The sequence below is a fragment of the Crassostrea angulata genome, chromosome 6 (assembly GCF_025612915.1).
Source record: "Crassostrea angulata isolate pt1a10 chromosome 6, ASM2561291v2, whole genome shotgun sequence".
NCBI lineage: Eukaryota > Metazoa > Mollusca > Bivalvia > Ostreida > Ostreidae > Magallana > Magallana angulata.
Window position 1 is genome coordinate 43529713 of NC_069116.1, and position 18781 is coordinate 43548493.

Genomic DNA, 18781 nt, shown 5'->3' on the forward strand with positions numbered 1-18781 from the left:
TATTTTCATACACGGATGGCTTTCCATAGTTGTTCACTGTTAAAAATGTCGGCTTTTTGCAAAACGTAAACAAACTTGACCAAACGATGTCTTACTAACTTAAAGTGTCTGGTGAGATATGGCGGGCATAAGGTAATACAATATATACTATATTATAAAGTTAAATCTCCCATTATACAAGGGCGATGGATCGGTCCATAAACGGTGTTTTAAAAGTACAATGATTTATATCTTGGCACTCTCAACCCGAATTGTTGAACAGAAACTAGTGCAGTGTGAGGGTTAATTAACTAGGTCGCCTTTAGAGTGTCACACTATCTGTAAACACAAGAGGCATCTGACACACATGAAGAGTATCGATTTGCGTCGAGGTGGCTCCGAAGTAAGGCCATGTATATGCACGACCTACTTTTTACGACCCACTTTAATTTAGCTCACCTGCGATTTAAATACGTGTATTAGCTACAAGTTTGTAGCTCTACTGCAGTACGGAAAACCCCCCTGAATTTTCATGTAAATCTACAGACCTGCAGCTAGCTCGCGAAATGTTTATTTTCAAGTATTTTGCATTTACTAAAGGTTGGTCATCACAATTTTCATTGATGGATCAGAGGCGAGTTCAACAGAGCGAGCTTCGCTCGCCAAAATTTGTGTTACAGGTGAAGGGAATTTTGGCTAGCGCTCGCTCTTCTAGTGAACACGCCTCTGGAGTACCAGAATCTCTTTTAAAATTTAAAGATATTAATTAAGTAAGCTCTTTTAAAGTTATCTCACATAATTTTTTCATTTTACACAGAAACCGGAAATAATTCTATGGCAGAGAGTAAGTTTAAGAGCTAAGAAGTCGAATTTGTCTAAAGGGTTGATTAACGCATATACATGTATATTTCAAAAATTTAGATTTTTAACCAAAAAAAAAAAATGAAATATGAAAATCGTTATTTTTTCATTAACTAAAAATCTCACAAGCAAACCGCTGCAAATATACAAAATAAATATCAAAATTATCATTTTAGAAGAAATTGAATGAAAATGGCAATTTATAAGACTGATCCCGATTGAAATATACATGTAGATAAACCGATCAAATCTAGTAAAAAAGCTTCCCCCATAAGTTTCATCATTGTACATCTATTATATAATATGTACAAAATGCATAATATTACTCAAAATTGTTGATAGTTAAATCGATCAATCTAATAAAACATACACACTTTGAAGGACATCCATTGAAAAAACGACAAGATACAGATAACGTTAAAACTCACTTAGAACCTGAAAACAATTGGGCTTTTTTCTATCTCTGATATTTTGATTATACAGGTACGGTTTCCTTTTCAAAAATGTAATTACAAGAAACTTGAGAAAATTTTGGAACTGAAGAATTAACCCTAACAGACTCTCAAAACCGCGTCATAAAGTTCGTGAAAAAGAAGAAGATGCATATAAAAAAAATTTGGCTAAAAATTTTCTAATGCACGAAATGCTTTGCATTGTTTACCAAACTATTTTAAATACCTGTAATGAATTGAGTGTTAATGATAAACACATCCTTTTTTTGTGGGTGGCTGGGCATACTCTAAAACCTGGCATGACCTAGCCTCCCGGTCTCGCTTTAAGCCTCATACAGTCATGTAGGGACTTGATGAGATGTTACATGTATAACTTGGGTTTAAACCCACTCCTTTGCTATTATTATGTACTAGTATACAATAGTTTGCAATAAACCTATAAAAGTTATTTTTGCATTACATTTGAACTGTTTCTAATATAATTGCACATACATGTGAAAGTACAATTGATGAAGATTTCTTAATTGACACAATATCAATTTTCACTCAGAAAAAATTCACAGGATCGAAAACATACTTCTTGGGAAGATTTATAATGGGCAAAGATGACGTTGTACAATTTTTCAACGTTATCATCCGGGTGATTTCGTGTCTGTTACAATGCAATATCCCCGTAGACTTTTTATTTTTAGCTGTGTATTGAAATCTGCATGATAAGTTACAGAGGCTGTTTCAAAGGAGAAAGCGAGGTTTTTTCATTGTATTGAATTACTAGTAACATCGTTTGAAACCCGATGTATTAAAATTTTAAAACAAATCGTATAAGAAAATGTGCTGCATAAATGACTTGGGACAGAGTATGGTAACTACACTTATTTCGCAAATCCTACCCGATTCCATCTTTCGTATATATACTGAATTATGCTATTGATTTTGATCTCAGACAGGCAGCGCGAATTTCTGTCCAGGGCCTCTTAAGACACCAGCACACGGCGACGTCCGAAAACCTTGGATCCGCCTCGAAAAATGTACGACCGTTCGATGACATCCCCGGACCGAGTGGCATATACAGTGTACCTTATCTTGGGACTGCTTTCCACTTCAAACCTTTTAGTAAGTCTGACATTAGCTGAGAGGTTTGATTTTTGTGTACATAAAAATAGAATAAATTGAAAGTCATGAAACATTGTTACATGAAATATATACAGTACCGATCAGACCCAACCTAACACCAGAGTAAACCCCAACTAAACCCCGGGTTTACCTTGGGTTTACTTTTTTGAAAATTTGGGTCCACTCGGGGTTTACTTTGGGTTTACTCGAGAATTGCTTTTGGAGTCAACTATACGCACTAAAGTGTGAAGGCAAGCAGACTTGTTTTTCTTCTCAACCTACTGCCTGTGATTTCTGCCCCTTGTATTTTCCGAATACACATGTATAGCGTCTGCTTTCAGAGTATACTTCTGATAGGGGTTTACTCAGAGTAAACCCAGAAAGTAAACCCAGGGTTTAGTTGGGGTTTACTTTCTGTTAGGTTAGGTCTGATCAGTACTGTAAATGTACGTTATGACAAAGCCTTCTAAAATGTTTAAACTTTCCTCAGCTTCCATTACTGTTTCCACGATATACAAGTTACTGCGGAAGTTTACTGATGAATACGGCGATATCATGAAGTTCAGAGCAGGCAAGAACTGGTTGGTGGTCCTCTCGAATCCGCTGTTTTCAGAACAGCTGCTGAGAGACGCGGACAAATACCCTGCTCGACCCACTGTCGGAATTTTGGACGCTTACTACAAAAGAAAGAAACTCTCTCCAGGATTATCATCACTGTATAGTGTTTTAATGATTACCTCCAACCCCAACCCCTTTTCTACCGATAAGAAAATGCATGCTTAATATTTTTTTAAAAATCATTTCAAATTGGAAGAGTATATGCAAAATTTTTTTTAAACTTTAATATTTTAGGCAAGGTGAACAATGGGCCAATCTTAGAAAACCTGCCAACAACCAAATGATGCGCCCGGCAGTGGTGTCGTCATACATACCTGCTCTGACACCCGTAGCAGACGACTTCATCGCCATCTGCAGAAATTCCCATAGAATTGACGATTGTTTAAAGACGATGATTAACTTTACAACCGAAAGTAATTTGATTAAGATTTGAAAAAAAAAGTATGATAGTCTTGGCCTTTGAACGAAGAACAATATTACTGTTGATGAAAAAAATGCGCATGCGTGGATATAGAAATCTAGATATTTTTCTAAGGGGATGGTTCGATGAATTTGGTTTTTTTGTGGTGGTGGTTGTGGGGAGGGGGATTCCAAAACCTATTTTCAACCGTGTTTTTTTTCAAATAAAAAGTCCGATTATTGAAATGCATACGGTGAAAATGGCGGGCGGGCGGTACCTTTATCCTTTATTGTACGGATGGTCGCTCTAACATTTTTCAAGCTAGGAAGTTTTTCTTTTGCAAATCAATTGTACATATATCAGAGGTGTGTATTTCTGATTATTTATGAAGAAAATACCAGCTGTTGAACTTAGTCATTTGTGGCAAAATATTGCATATACAACGTAGGGTACCCCTATTGTACGGATAGCTCCTTCTACAGTTTTCAAGATACAAAATAGGAAGGTGTTCTTTTGCAGATCAATTGTACACATATCAGAGGTGTGCATACTGCTAGGAAATATTTCTGATAATCTATGAAAAAAAAGCCAGCTATTGACTTTAATCATTTTTTGGGGGCAAAATACTGCATATAGGGTACCCCTATTGTTCGGATACTAGTAACTCCTTAATTCTCAAGTTTTCAAGATAGAATTCAAAGTTGTTTTTTGAAGATCAATTGTACATACATGTATATATATCAGATGTGTGCCTAATGAAAGGTTTTTGATTTCTAATAATATATAAAAAAGAATCCGGCTGCTGAACTTACTGGTAGTTATTTTTTGGCAAAAAATATTGCATATTATGATAGAGCACCCCATATGTAGTGTTCATTAATTCAAGGTTGACAAATGGATTATGGATACTGTTCACACAAAAGAAAACCCGGTATGCTGTCACATTGACAGCTTTTCTCTTGTTGATAATTCTACTATGTGAACACCGGTATATTCAGGGGAGGGGAAAGACTTCATGATGTACCATTACTACTTCATTTAGAAAGAAAAAAAATAACACACGTTGCTGAATTTTTTCTTTTGAATACTATCTTACGCGTTTCGTCAGAGAGAATTGAAGTACATTTAATAAATCGTACACGATTTATTGATATCTATACCTTCCAAGTTCAAGTCATTTTTTCTGTTCCAAATAAATAGTTGATAGTACACGTATCAATTTTTTTTTTTGGAACACCAGGTATCGGAATGCTGTGCTTTAACAGACGTTTGGGGTGTTTAACTGGAACAGCCAATCTTGACTTTGTGGAAGACCTTGGCATTTTCTTCCGCGGACTCGCCGAATCAAACCACAACTCCCAGGCTTACAAATACTTTCAAACACCCTTTTATAAGAAATTTGAAAAATCTGCAGATAACATGTACAAGTAGGTGGCAACAGGTTTAAAGTTTATGAACGATTTCTGATTTTACGTGGAAAGTATTGAATGTAGATTAATATAATTTAATATTTAAAAAAAAATAATTATATCTTTTCGTTGATCAAGGCTATCACATGTAATTAAGAGGTCAATGCCATACAATTGGGTCCGATTAAATTTGACTTTAGAACCATGTTAACAAGAGCTTGGACTGTGGTTAGTTGTGTCAAACAGCAATGTGACGTAGGCTTGTCTATTTCATTGCTAGCCACTCAGCCATGGCTCTTTGAAATCAACAAGATTTGTCTGGCTTTGGAGCTAAGACTACGAAACCGGTGCATATTTCGCTTGAAACCGCGTCATTTTTAACTTGTTTTGACGCAAGAAATAGATAGCTACGCCCTATTGAAAGTCCAAGGTCTTGTTAAAATGGTTTTATGTGTTTATCTTCCTAATTTTTCCTACTGAAACATTCTTGTCTGTAAAGAGTTGCAGCAAAAGAAATGCACGACGCCTTGAACAAGATGGAAGAACTCAAACGGGAAGGGAAGTTGGAGGAATATTTAAAGGAACCCAACTTCCTCTATGCCTTGATTTCTCACCCCGGAATGACCCTGGCTAAAACCCAGAGTCTGATCCTTGATTTATTTGTTGGAGGTATTGACTCTGTAAGTAAAAATGTATTTTAAAAAATCGTTAGAATTTTTTTCTTCATGAAAGCGCTTTAATATCGAGCGCGCTAAAAAAAAAATAGTTTAAACCTTGTCACAAAGACCCTAGGAACAATATTTTGTACAATCATGTTAACTGCGTATACAATTAAGTCTTTTTGGCTATTTTCCCCCCTTTTTTTCACCATGAAACGAAAGACATCAAATGCACTGACATTCTTATGGCATGAGTTAGCCACGCACCAAGAATCACAAGAGCGTCTCTACCAGGAAATTCGTCACGTGATTGGCAACAAAAACCTGGATGTAGAGGCTCTGACAAATATGCCATATCTAAAAGCGTGCGTCAAGGAATCCTTGAGGTAGGCCAAAATAATAACAACAAGAACAAAATTACAACTCAATAAAAACATTTCCATGCGTATTTCAAAGAGTTTTAGAGATGTTACATACATGTATTATGTGCTTTATGCTCTAACCTTTTATTTATAAATCGTGTTTGTGTTTTTTAAAGGAAAAATTATCCTCTATCAATCGGAAGTATTAGACGGTTGAAGGAGGATATTGTAGTTGGCGGATATCGAATCCCAAAAGGAGTACGTACGAATTAATATACAGCCGAAATACAACATACACAATTTCATGTATAAATGTTCACAGTATGCATATTGAATATCTACGACATACGTCCACTCTAGTAAACCCGGAGAAAACCTAGAAAGTAAACCCAGGGTTTAGTTGGGGTGTACTTTCTGTGAGGTTGGGTCTGATCGGTACTGTACTGTGGCTCCATGATTATTCGTTGAATACCAATTTTAATGTATTTCGTTGTTGAGCAGATGCTTACTAAAGTACCGGTGACTAGTATGAAACACATCGGACAGTCATTGTCTACACATTTACGTATATGTTACATTAAAAGTTTAAAATCAAAGATTTCTAAACTTATCTATAGATTGTTATAGATAAGTTTAGAAATCTTTGATTTTAAACTTTTAATGTAACATATATACCATTGAAACTCGTTACTTATGCTAAACCCGCGAAAATTAACACCAATGAATACTTCATACAATGAAACTACAGACTAAGCTCATTTCTGCGAAAGATATAGATTAAGTGAACGAGGACAACTGGGGGGGGGGGGGGGGGGGGGGGGGGGGGGGTCCGCAACTTTGAACTATTTGTATTTACAGGTACTTAGTATCTTATTCATTACATTTTATTTAGACTGATGTTCTTGTCCCTCTGAGGAACATGTCCCAAGATGAAAAGTACTTCAAGAATGCAAACCAGTTCATCCCCGAAAGATTTCTAAGGGGAGATAAGTCGATCGATGACGAGACGCGACACACGGAACCATTCGTTTATCTCCCCTTTGGGTTTGGACCGCGCAGCTGTATCGGGCAGCGCTTCGCCGAGAATGAGATGTATATTATCACAGCAAAGGTATGGCTTCTGAAACACGGAATAAATTATTATAGTATTTTAAAAAACATTCAAAATATTTCATTTCATTTATATTTCTACATTTAAGTACTTGCACCAAATATATTTACTTTTACATGCTTGTATATCAAGTTGTAAGATAAAAATTTTATTTTTGAAATTCGTTTTTATGTATAATTAATTGGTTATGAAATTAGTTACAAAAAAATTGAAAAAGTTGCCTACATCAAATATTGTTTTAATTTCTGATTTAAACATAAAAAAAGCAAACACCATGTAATACTATTTTTAGATTCTCGTGTCTTTTCGAATGCGCGTCCTTTTTCTAGCCCTAAGGGTTAATGAAGTAAGACTTGTGGCGTTGGCATCGCAGTGAAAACTAAGAGGCTTTATTTCTGTTTTAGCTTTTCCAAGCTTTCCAAGTCTCACTGGCACCTGAAGTCCCAAAACAACTACAGTATACGTACAGAATATTTGCCTGCCCAACAACCAAGGTCATATTTTTGTTGAAAGACAGACAGTAATTATCCATTCTCCTCCGGAGTACGATATCATATTAACTATATATAGCCACAGCCTACTGTAGCTTTAGAAAGATACTCAAGATACTTCGGGGAAAAAGACTTTTTGTCATCCACTGTACTGGCCTTCATATAACTGACTTGTTTTAATGTTGGAATTATGTTATTTAAAGATTTTTTCCCATTTGGCAATATTGTGCATTTTATTGCACGACTTTTTATACCAAAGACATAAAAAAAAATCAGACTGTGAAAATATTATATAACAGTATTAGAATAAACTGCAGTATAAATACATGTATTCCAATACATGTTTATAAAAACAGCAGGTACATATACATGTATTGTACAATAATTCAGAAACAAAAGCAGTAATAAATGGTAACCAATTTTTACAAATCAAACAGAGATTGCACCATCATCTGAAACTGCACTACAAACATGAATATGTTGGTGTTTTAATTTAGATAGTTTGAGTTGTTTACTATTTTAAAAGAAAGTATTTCCATAATTTTCTCTTTCAATTGACAATGGATTTTTTTTTATAATATGTTGACATTGTTTTAGTCCCATTAATACACAGATGTACATGTATTGTCTGGTGCAATTTTTTTTATGATATTAGTATCCATATTAACAACAATATATTCATCATTACTGATACATCTGTGTCCTAAACTCTAAATCAAAGTACTGAAGAACTGACGGGAGTTGATTTTGTCGATGTTTATTTATTTTAAAATCAATGATATGTTATTTTGCATGACAAGTACATGTATACGTAGTTTGTAATTTGAATTACGCATATTTTTATAATATGAATTTTTGAACTTTTTCGACTAGAATGTCGAGAAACCTCCATATGAACCATGTTAAATAATATTTAAAGATAAAATTAATTCAATCAAACTATGTATCAGTGGTAGAAATATTTCTCGAAAATTGTTTGGATCCAAGCAATATTTAACTCTAGTCTCGTTCAACCAAACGCTCGGCTGACACCGACAAGGGTTTACGGAGACAGCCGGGCGTCGAGTTGAACGAGACTATATTGAACTCTGGTGTAGGAATACATACGACTACAAAAATATTTAAATTGTTCGAACCATTTAAAATCTGACTATTTTTAAAGTATTTGTAAATAAGTTTCCTTGAAAAACAATGCTTTAGCATACATTACATCGAATTCATCAATTATTTTCAAGAACTAAGTCTTGTCAGGAGCAATGATTTGTGCTGAGGTCCAAACACTGTTTCACTTTCGGTTTGTCCGCGTGACTGCATAGGAGAGTTGATTAAAAATCAACTCCCAAAAATGGCTTGACTTCATATGTATTAAACTTGATCATTATAAAATACTTCTTTTGTAGCGTGACAATATCTTTTAATATGATAAATATAATGAATTTTTAAATAGCATGTACTTGATTGTCTGACAGTCTTGTTGAATTTTCTATGGTTGATCTATGAAATTGTTGGTTGTATTGTTTTGTACCAATTATTTACATAATACATGTATCTAATAAAAGTTAGACAAATTGTGACGTGTTTGATATCATTTAATACTTTTGTGAAGTATTCAGAAATTTTTAGAAATATGTCATGTTGTAAATTTTGAATTTACTGGGTGGGTTTTTACAATACGAAAACGTCATACCTGGTATTCACACCCACAAGGTAAATTTAAAATTCACATACTTTGTCATGTTGTAAATTTTGAATTTACATCCACATAGTGACATAGTACATTCATATTTTACAATGTGTCTGGGTTTTTTTTGAAAACTTTTTTTTTTAAATACTTCAAAAAATACTATACAACCCTCGATCATTATAAAAGGTCATTAGTTCATAACAATATCATGAGCTCTTTATATATCAACATCCTTTTTATTCAACTACTACAGAACAAAAAACAGATATAGTTTCTCCAAAATAATAAATTTCCTGATATTTGCTATGACATGTAACAAAGGGACTAAACTGATACCCCTAAATTTGCCATACATTGTAGCATTTTCACAACTCAACTTTGCATCTTACAGAAGCCATATATACAGTTAAGATCTAAAATTTATCAAAATGTCCTAATCTTATATGTACAGTTAAGATCTAAAATTTATCAAAATGTCTTAATCTTATATGTATTAGTAAAAGATATTCCATAAGTGTCAAAAGACTTCAAAATTAATCTGAATTCATCTTTTCAAATCTCTTCAAAATCCGACTAGACAGACATGATTTATTTATACTTTTTGCATGCTACTGTACATGTTTATTATTTTATAGACTAATAGGCTAAAGTTAATACTTTTAAAATACAAATTAAAATAGTGGTGAGATGTATGTGTATTGCAGAGTTACTTAACCTGGTCAACATTATATAAATACATGTACCATATAAATACAATCATGTAAGCATATTTTAAAATGATAATGCTATATATTTAATAGTATTAATACTATAGAAGTAGAGAACAATTCAACACAGGTTGACACACTACAGGAATATATATCAAATAATTACACAATTATGGCAATTTTTTGGGAATGTTCAAAACAATATAAATACAAAAAATATTCAATTAAATATAGTAACAAACTGTTACAAAAAATATATCAAAATAAAAGATATCCCAGTAATAAATACAAAAATTATCAAATAAAATATATGAACAAAATGTAACCAAAAAAAAAAATATATCAAAAATTAACAATACCATGGTTATTAATAAATCTGCACCACGTGTCAGTCAAATTGTACATCTACAAGTAACTGCCACATGTAAAAAACAAAACAATTTTCAAGTATGTTCGTTGTTGATAAAATTTACAGTACATGTATTTTATTCATATGTAAGTACAATATGCAAGCAACATTTCTTACTATCTTGCAATCATAATGCAAGGTTCTCCTCTATAAATACACCCATACACAGTATTCAATTCAATTATATGTAAAAAAAAAAAAAAAAAAATTTAAAAAAATAATAAATAAATATTCACAATTTCAGCATACCCCTTGTCAGAAGTCTTTTTAACTTTTTAAGTAATTATGAGACACTGAGAAATATTTATATGGATAAAAAGTATATCATATTCAGTATATAAATTCAATTTTATAAATTTTCAAAATTTACAATTATAATTCTAAAAAAAAAAATTTAAAAATTCTTATCACAGTATCTGTTACAATTTAAAAACCACCAACAGTATTCAAATTCAATACATGTAGTTTAAATTACAAGCTGATGTTTTAATTAAGAGGGCCATACTGCTATTAGTGCTATAATATATAACGGAAGTCAAGTTGTGGTGTAAAAAACCTATGAATAAGTTTTGTGCCAATATTTTCATCATTAACAATTAACATTTCAAGCAGGATCAAATCATCGAATTTTGATTCTAAAGTTAGAAACAACTGTAACTAAATTTAATTATTTTTTTTAGCTTAGTGTTAAACACATGTTAATTTTTGTTCCAATTATAAGTTTCTTTCTTTGAGTTGGAACACTGTTTACAGTATAAAAACGTCCTTTTATGAAAGGGTACTTTTTGATTTTTTATAAAGGTAACAAAATCGATTATTATAATTATACATTTTATTATACTTTCATGTTAAATACTGAAATCTGATTGGTTTGGTGTCACTTCATTTCTTTATAAAAGCAGTAAAATTTTCTTTAAAACTAAGACATTCAGTATAATAAAATAAATAGTGCCTGTTTGGGAGGGTAACTGTTGAAAATGACACCCCTCGAAAAAACCAGTCAACCTCCGCTTCGCGTCGGTTGACAATGGTATCTCAGAGTGTCAATTTCAACAGTTATCCTCCCAAACAGGCACTATTTATATAATATGACACTGAGAAATGAAAACAAGTTTGAATTCAGTGTAAAATTCATTGTTAGAGTGTTAGCTGTTACTGTCCTGGTAATGAATTTATAAAGTAAATCTACTTTACCCTAGGTTTCAGTAACAGGAATGTTGAAGTGAAATACTTGAGTTTACTGAAAACCTAGAGTAATAAAACTCAACACTAGGACCAACAGACCTGAGCCTGAGATCGTGTTGGCTGGGTCAAAGACGCCAGGATCAAACTTGAAGCAGTTCTGTTTTCCGTCAATCACATGGAAATTCTGGGCCTCGCAAAAAGATGTTCCATTCTGGTAAACATCACCTGGCAAAGGAAAACCCAGTTAAAAACGTAGTTATATATAAATAGATAAAAAAAATATATCAATTATTAGCATTATGATGTAATGATAAACTAAAGATGATTATCTATACCTCAATCCTCTGCAAACTCAAAATATACAATGTAGTTTTAGCCTTTACTGACTGAGGTAAGGAGTTAACCCACTAGGAAGTGGCAATATGAGTGGAGATTTAAATCAAGAATTAGTGCATTTTTTGTGCCCAATAAATATACACTTTTTTTCAATTGGTGGCATTGTGGCTCCCTGGTCCAAATTTTTTCAGACCAGTCAGTTACAGATCTGCAGCTAGTGCTTAATTCAAGTACGTGGTAGTACTTTGCGAAACTAAATTCAAATTTCATTACAATCATGCACACACCTAATAGTGGTTTATGATACATAATTACTATTAATTTCACAGTCACATGATGGTGTGATCTGATACAGTACTCAACATCGTTCACAATCCAGTAACAAATTCCCTATACGGTACTTATTATTCAAATTGGTTATCTTACATGTATATAACAAATTTAGAATATAGCTAAATGTTAGTAGATCCACTGGCCCCTAGGGCTTCAATATAACAATCGTGTACTGTAGTTTCCTAATTTAACCAGAGAAATTAATATGCGTGTAAAATTGCTCGAAGCACATCTCATGAATTTTAAAATCTCGCTTTTATTTCTCAGACATATGTAAACTAGATCAAACTATGATAACAATTCGGCATTCGCAATTTTATGTTCTTGCGATTTGGAAACCAGTTAAATCAAAGAATTAATGTATCAGTAGGTACTTGCATAAAATAAGGAATCTACAGTATTAGGCCTTTAAAAATTTTGGAACTTGTGCCCAATCCCATTGTGTTTAAACAACAAATATGTTAAAACCAAACCAACATGCACGTGTATATTAACAACTTCTTCTGTTAGTAATACAAAATAAAAGAATTTTCAATCATAAAATACCTATTCTGGTTCCTTCGTACATGGCTCCTTGGCAGTGATGATGGACTGACTTGCAAAAGTCAATACAGACATGAACCTTTCTGTCTTGATCTCTATAAAAGATCAGTCCATATTATTGAATGTGCAGTGTACATATACATAATTGCATAGCTTACCGAAATCATTGTCAAAAAAAAAAAAGAAATATATTTTCAATTGCAATCATATGGAATTTCCATTCCATGCAAATAATAAAACAAAACATCTAATCATGCTTGGACAATTTAAGACTGAAATTGATTACCAAGTAAACAATTAAAACAAGACTGCATAAATTCATTTTAACATATAATTATATGTTATATATATCCGGTACATGTTTCTAATTTTGATATCAAGAATAGTGTTCAATAGCAATTATATTCCGGTAAATGTAAAAAAAAAATTACCCGGTATACCTTGTGCCATTATTCTAAGATACATGTAGTTTTTAAAGTTCATTAAAATACATTCTATTCTGGCCTTAAATTATTCTGATAATTATTTTCTGAAAGAGGTCTCAATCATGATGAAATCTTGATACAATATTTTAAAAAAGCTATAATTTAAAAGATGAGAATTGCAGACTATTACCTTGATATGCTTTAATCAATTGTGCTAAGCTGTTCAACAACAAAATAATAAAAGGAAAAAATATTTCAAAGAAAGTCTACTTTTAAAATATGAAGGTGTTCCATTAGTAGACAATAACTCCTTATTAGGAAATTGTCTTTATGGTACCCTAGTGAGAGCTATCTCTGTATTCTAAGAGTAATTAATTCTTAAATCATGCAGAAAGAAAAAAATGATTCAGAATTAAAAATAAAAAAAAAAAAAAAAAATTCAAGTTGCTCTAAATTCTTGTCATGCAATTAAAATTTCAATAGTTACTTACTTGTGATACCAATACACTTGATCTGGTGCACAGAAATAACACATCATGTAGTTCACATGGTTGGTGCATTCCTGAGAGGCTCCATATAAGGGTGGCATTCTAGAGAACACAGAGGTGACCTCTGTGCGCTTGCAGCAGGCATTTGGTGCATACCACGTGCAGTTAATTAGTCCTTCTACTCCAACAGCAACCCTTTCATTTTCTTCAAAAAAAAGTCATAACAATAACTTAAATAATTATTTCGGCAATGGGTTTTTTTTCTTACTAATATTTACAAAGATCTTAATTTAACCCATGGCATTGCTTATGAAGCTGCTCCCTTCATAGGTATTCAATCTACATACAACTCATTAATGCCATGTTACTCCAAGACTAAAAATTCAAATTTTTCCCCTTTAATACTCTATACATTGTATATATCTAAGTATCGATGTTTTACCAAAATAGGTGCAAGGGTTTCTGTTACTACTTTTTTCCATGTAAAATTCAACCACTGAATTTTCAGCTGTTGTCACATCGGTCAGTGAAACATAAATCAAAAGGCATATGATTAGACATCTCATCCTGAAACAGCTGCACAGGTCCGATCTTTCAAAGAATCCGCAATATCGGCATATGAGAACTCAGCATCTGTACCAAATCAATACAGGAAACAGAAGTAGTGAAAGTAAAACCAAAACCCAGGCAGTGAAAATATCCGGATTGTTGTAGGCTCAATACGTGAAGTCGATACATGTATACATGCACTTCTAGGTACTGTTAATGGTTTGTAAATAATTTGATTAAATCATTGTCTCTATCACTATCAGACATGAATAGAGTTTTTTAAAATATTTTATTTTACACACATCCCGGAATAAATCTGCAACTGCATGAATGGGTGGCACTGGCCTATAGTGTAGGGGTAACATTAGAATTATATGTTGTATCATTGTTTGCGAGCTTTTCCTTTGATGTCAGCTATTCATTTTTTTCTTGATATACAAAAGTTTTCTGAGGTGTATCTGTAATAGAACACACTCTATATTTTCTGATGGATCACACTTTTAAAAAAAAAGAGTAACGTTACTTGGCAAAAGATAAGAAAATTTGATTTATCATTTACAAATTATCGGCTTCATGAAGTTCAATGAACACAACAGTTTCTGTAAAATGTTTAAACCAACTATGAAAATTATTACAAGAAATCTGATAATTTTTTTCTGCTTATACAGCCACCCATAGCTCGAAATGAAATACACAATTCAATCAAAAACTCTAAATCCGGTGTTCGTCTTAAATGTCCTTAGACCGAATATCTGTATATACATTAGTTCTTGAGAAGAGTCTTACCCGAATACTCCACGAGTCCACGTCAACTTGATTAATTAATTGATAATAGCTCATTCATGCACATGCACGTCTAAAACTTTGCGGAAAACGGCAAAGAGGTGGTCATGTTCACCAAAAATTTCATAAAATGTAATGCGCTTAACTTATAGAATCACGTGCTTTTTTATTGGTCATATGAAATGGTACTTAATAGAATTTTGATAGATCATGGGTAATTCAGTGTGAACAATGGTACAAAACATATAGTAGAATGACTTTTAACACGTGCGTCTTCAGATAACAGACGGGGGGGGGGGGGGGAGGGGGGGGCTGTTATCTGAACATATATCCGTTAAAAAGTACTCTATATACAGCATGAATTACATATTTCATGTATCCGCATATGGTCTCTGATTGCTACGTATTTTAAAGAAGTTTGGATATCAAGATTTCTGCTTTGTATGTTTACCCCTCTTCCAGCATCCCCTTTGGCCTACAGAATCACAATCTCTCTTTCTCACTGGCTATAGTGACTTTCAAGCTCTAAGCCATACTAGTTTCATACATGCACGTGTAAAGGCCTGTTATTTACATGTCTTTACATATAAATTAATGTATGATGTAATATTGTAATGATTGTATATTTCAATACGTCAAATCATCGCCGAAAGAAGGAAGGGTGTACACAAGTATATTTGTATCCGACGCAGGGTGAATGAGAAAATATACATGTACATGTAAGTATGCCTGGTCAAGTTATGTATAATCAATCGCACAGCATGGTTGAAGGATGAATGAAAAGTGTTGCCAGCGATTGCGTTTGTAAGGAGCTCGCTTGTCACACCCATCTGTGGTATAAAACTTGATTCAGAGGGGGGAGGGTTTGCACGTTCTTCTCCAGAGAACTTAGTATGTAAGTTCTGTGTACTCAATGGATTTGATCTCAGAAGATCTCGTAAGGTTTCCTGATCTCATGTTAATAAAATTCACAAATCTATATTAACAAAGAAATTATAAATACAAATGCATAATATGTTTGTTTTTTTTGGTGTTTTTCATTGAATATGTTTGTTTATAAGTATGTCATTTTGAATGGTTTTGTCTTGTTTTAAAATAATTTTATGGGGTAGGGAGACAAGGCCGAGGCTAGCAGCCTTTAACAGCAGTCACTAAGCCCTTAGAAGCTAGCAGCCGGTAAGGAAAATCATTAACGTACTGAGAGTACTCGAACAAAAAAAATATATATATTTTTCACTTTATTAAGACCGCGGAACATTAACTGGCAAGACTGGAAATATACAGCGTACGTCAATTTCACTTGTTGCAGTCAAAACATTTGAAATGGGCGGGATCGAACAAATTGACACGGACGTCTGAGAAAACATTGGATTGAAACTGTACATGTAGTTATAGGAAATGTATTTTCAATCCACTAGGCATTTCTAACTTTCCGAAGAGGTGAGACATGATCTTTATTCCCCAGGAGAGACGACGTTTTGTTCGCCATGTCACGTGACTCTCCAGACCAATCAGATGACGCATTATATAGAATAATCATATTTAGACACCACCAGGTGGTTCCCAGGGGTTCGGGCTCATATTAGCGGTTTATATCTCCCGATCGTCGGAGCTTTGAAATGAATCGTCTAGTTAATCAATTTGGACCTTAATTACGCATTGTTAGTGCCAATCATTAAAGTTTACATAATCAAGAACATATATTGCGTCTTTTCTGAAAAGATCACAAATTTTGATAATAGCACTTCAAAGCGCTATTATCAAGATTTTTAATCTTTTTAATGGAGATCATGTGTTCTATCATGAAACTTCAGAGGGAAGAATATTTTAGAGACTCTATCAAAACGTCAATAAAGTTAACCACTATGAGTAAATACCATTCCTGATATATATTATTTATTTTAAAAGGCCTTCCAACGATAAAATGATATGCACTTAAAATTAACGTACTTTGGGGATCAAACACTTCTTTATTAGAGTATTTTTTAGAACTGAAATTTAATTTCGACTACAATATTTAACTACATGTATCTAAATTAAGCTATCATTTTTATTTTTGGCATATACTCTAAAAGGAGGATGTAATATTCAGTTTAAACTAGTGTATCGGGATTTAGGATATTGTGTGCATTCATAATTAAGGTATATTAGCAGAGACATATATGTAGCATCAGCCCCGCCCTCCACCACTTTTCTGTAGCAATTTTTTTTACTTACTCAAATATACAAAACCTAGTCCCCCCCCCCCCCCCCCCCCCTGTTGAACATAATTTGTCAATGATAAAACATACACTGATATTGATTCTTCCTTATATCATTTCCTGGATATATATTTGAAATACTTTATATTTATCTACCCTCCTAAAAATAAGAATGATAATATGTAAAATAGCCCGGCCTGAAAATATGTATATTAGTGAACTTATCAAGCGAGTCGAAGATACAGACGACCGAAACCGCTAGGCGGCGCTTTGAGCAGTAGCTGATAATCGTGTCGACGATCGACTCAGACTGGTAGCCCGGAGTATCAAGTACGGAGCTTAGTAGAAAATAAATTGACTGACAACAGGATACTAAAGTTGATTGCATTGAAGATCGAGGAAGTAGATAAGTACGAGAATGTTTTTGTTTAACCAGACTTTTTGGTTTGCACAGTAGATCGTGTTCTGGTCAGTGTGTACACACAAATCATTTATAATAATTTGTTGGTTTTGTTAATTTTGACAGGGTTGTGTATTGATAAAGACTTTCTGATACGATATCCGGTATATATTGGATTTACAATTTGTGTTAATACATCATATAATATGTAACTGTCCTATACAGATTATCTCTGTACTTTATGAGCATTAAAACTCCCAACAGCAATGTAACATTGCTACAGCTCCTTTTAAAATCATGTTTTTACAATTCAGATATTTATAATTACAGCTTAGCACTTGCATTTTAAATTTCTTTCAATGTAAATAACAATCGTTTAATTCCTACTTGATGTTGTTTACTCAGGGGTTGGGTATACCCAAATTTGGATTTTTTTAAAGTTCTTTTTAAATTCATGAGTAAAATTTGTTTTAAGCCCCCCCAAAAAGTATTTATAAAGTGAGTTAATATTGACACAGGATTCGATAATTTTACTACCAGTGTATCACTGAATTTATAGGCCCAAACAAAAATCATAATTGGTCATAGAATATTTTCAATTGGGAAGGTCACTTATACAAAACTTTTTATGTTTCTTTAGTACAATTATGATGATCATAAAAAAACCCTAACCATGCAATAAATATCATCCATTTTGATATTTGACAATAAGAATTCAATGTTAAATTCAACTTTTTATGAATTCATTGAAGAAAGATTCAGAAATAGAGATACAAATTGAAACCTTTTATCGATAAATGCTTGCGAGGGTAAAGCATAACGTTACAGTGTGCAGCAATCATTTGTGAAGGAGAAGAAAAATAATGAAATGTTAATATTTTTTATTAAACTAAAAATTGTACATATTTTCTATTAAAATAAAAATTGGACATGTCCTTACCAATTATTTACTTGCCCGATTGGAAAAATCACTTGCACTGGGCGTTGGGAAATGGGATTTGTTGCTCCTGGTTTAGTTTACCATAGTTGACAAAGTTAACAGTCTGATTAAAAAAAACCCAACAATATGGTCAAGCTTGATGTCAGACAAGAACTATATAACATGTACGACCAAACCTGATTCATAAAATGTATGGAATAATTACGATCACAAAGAGAGAGAATATATCAATTATTGAATCAAATATTTGAATTGAAAAATATAGGAATTATTCAGATTTGCCTACTATTTTACTGGTGCAAATGACTTATTAGAATATGGCATTAAATTTGCCAAATAATAC

At 32.9% G+C, this 18781-nt stretch overlaps 3 protein-coding genes across 7 annotated transcripts in view; 2 read left to right on the plus strand and 1 right to left on the minus strand.

The window, feature by feature from the left end:
• LOC128189912 (cytochrome P450 10-like) lies at nucleotides 1-9026 on the plus strand. The gene is made up of 10 exons (XM_052861715.1): nucleotides 1-132; nucleotides 2236-2405; nucleotides 2896-3121; nucleotides 3258-3436; nucleotides 4664-4850; nucleotides 5332-5512; nucleotides 5714-5877; nucleotides 6030-6111; nucleotides 6746-6964; nucleotides 7369-9026. The coding sequence occupies exons 1-10, from the start codon at nucleotides 119-121 to the stop codon at nucleotides 7486-7488; spliced, it is 1542 nt and encodes a 513-aa protein (XP_052717675.1). The 5' UTR covers nucleotides 1-118; the 3' UTR covers nucleotides 7489-9026.
• Nucleotides 7699-18781, minus strand: part of LOC128189917 (uncharacterized) — a 13094-nt gene continuing 2011 nt past the window's right edge. The window contains exons 2-6 of the mRNA XM_052861727.1: nucleotides 18439-18541; nucleotides 14008-14198; nucleotides 13569-13770; nucleotides 12656-12747; nucleotides 7699-11665 (exon numbers count right to left, since the gene is read on the minus strand). Coding sequence (XP_052717687.1) covers nucleotides 11493-11665; nucleotides 12656-12747; nucleotides 13569-13770; nucleotides 14008-14131 — 591 coding nt within the window. The 5' untranslated portion in view covers nucleotides 14132-14198; nucleotides 18439-18541 and the 3' untranslated portion in view covers nucleotides 7699-11492. The remainder of the gene's footprint in view (nucleotides 11666-12655; nucleotides 12748-13568; nucleotides 13771-14007; nucleotides 14199-18438; nucleotides 18542-18781) is intronic.
• Nucleotides 17351-18781, plus strand: part of LOC128189913 (phospholipid scramblase 1-like) — a 19849-nt gene continuing 18418 nt past the window's right edge. For all 5 annotated transcript variants that reach the window (XM_052861717.1, XM_052861718.1, XM_052861719.1 and 2 more), the window contains exon 1: nucleotides 17351-17508. The gene's annotated coding sequence lies outside the window, so the exon portion shown is untranslated. The remainder of the gene's footprint in view (nucleotides 17509-18781) is intronic.

What these genes read in the sequence shown, in the direction of transcription:
- LOC128189912 (XM_052861715.1), top strand. An exon ending in TTTCCACTTCAAACCTTTTA is followed by an intron (nt 2,406 to 2,895) that starts GTAAGTCTGACA and finishes AACTTTCCTCAG; the next exon opens with CTTCCATTACTGTTTCCACG. An exon ending in TCTCCAGGATTATCATCACT is followed by an intron (nt 3,122 to 3,257) that starts GTATAGTGTTTT and finishes TTAATATTTTAG; the next exon opens with GCAAGGTGAACAATGGGCCA.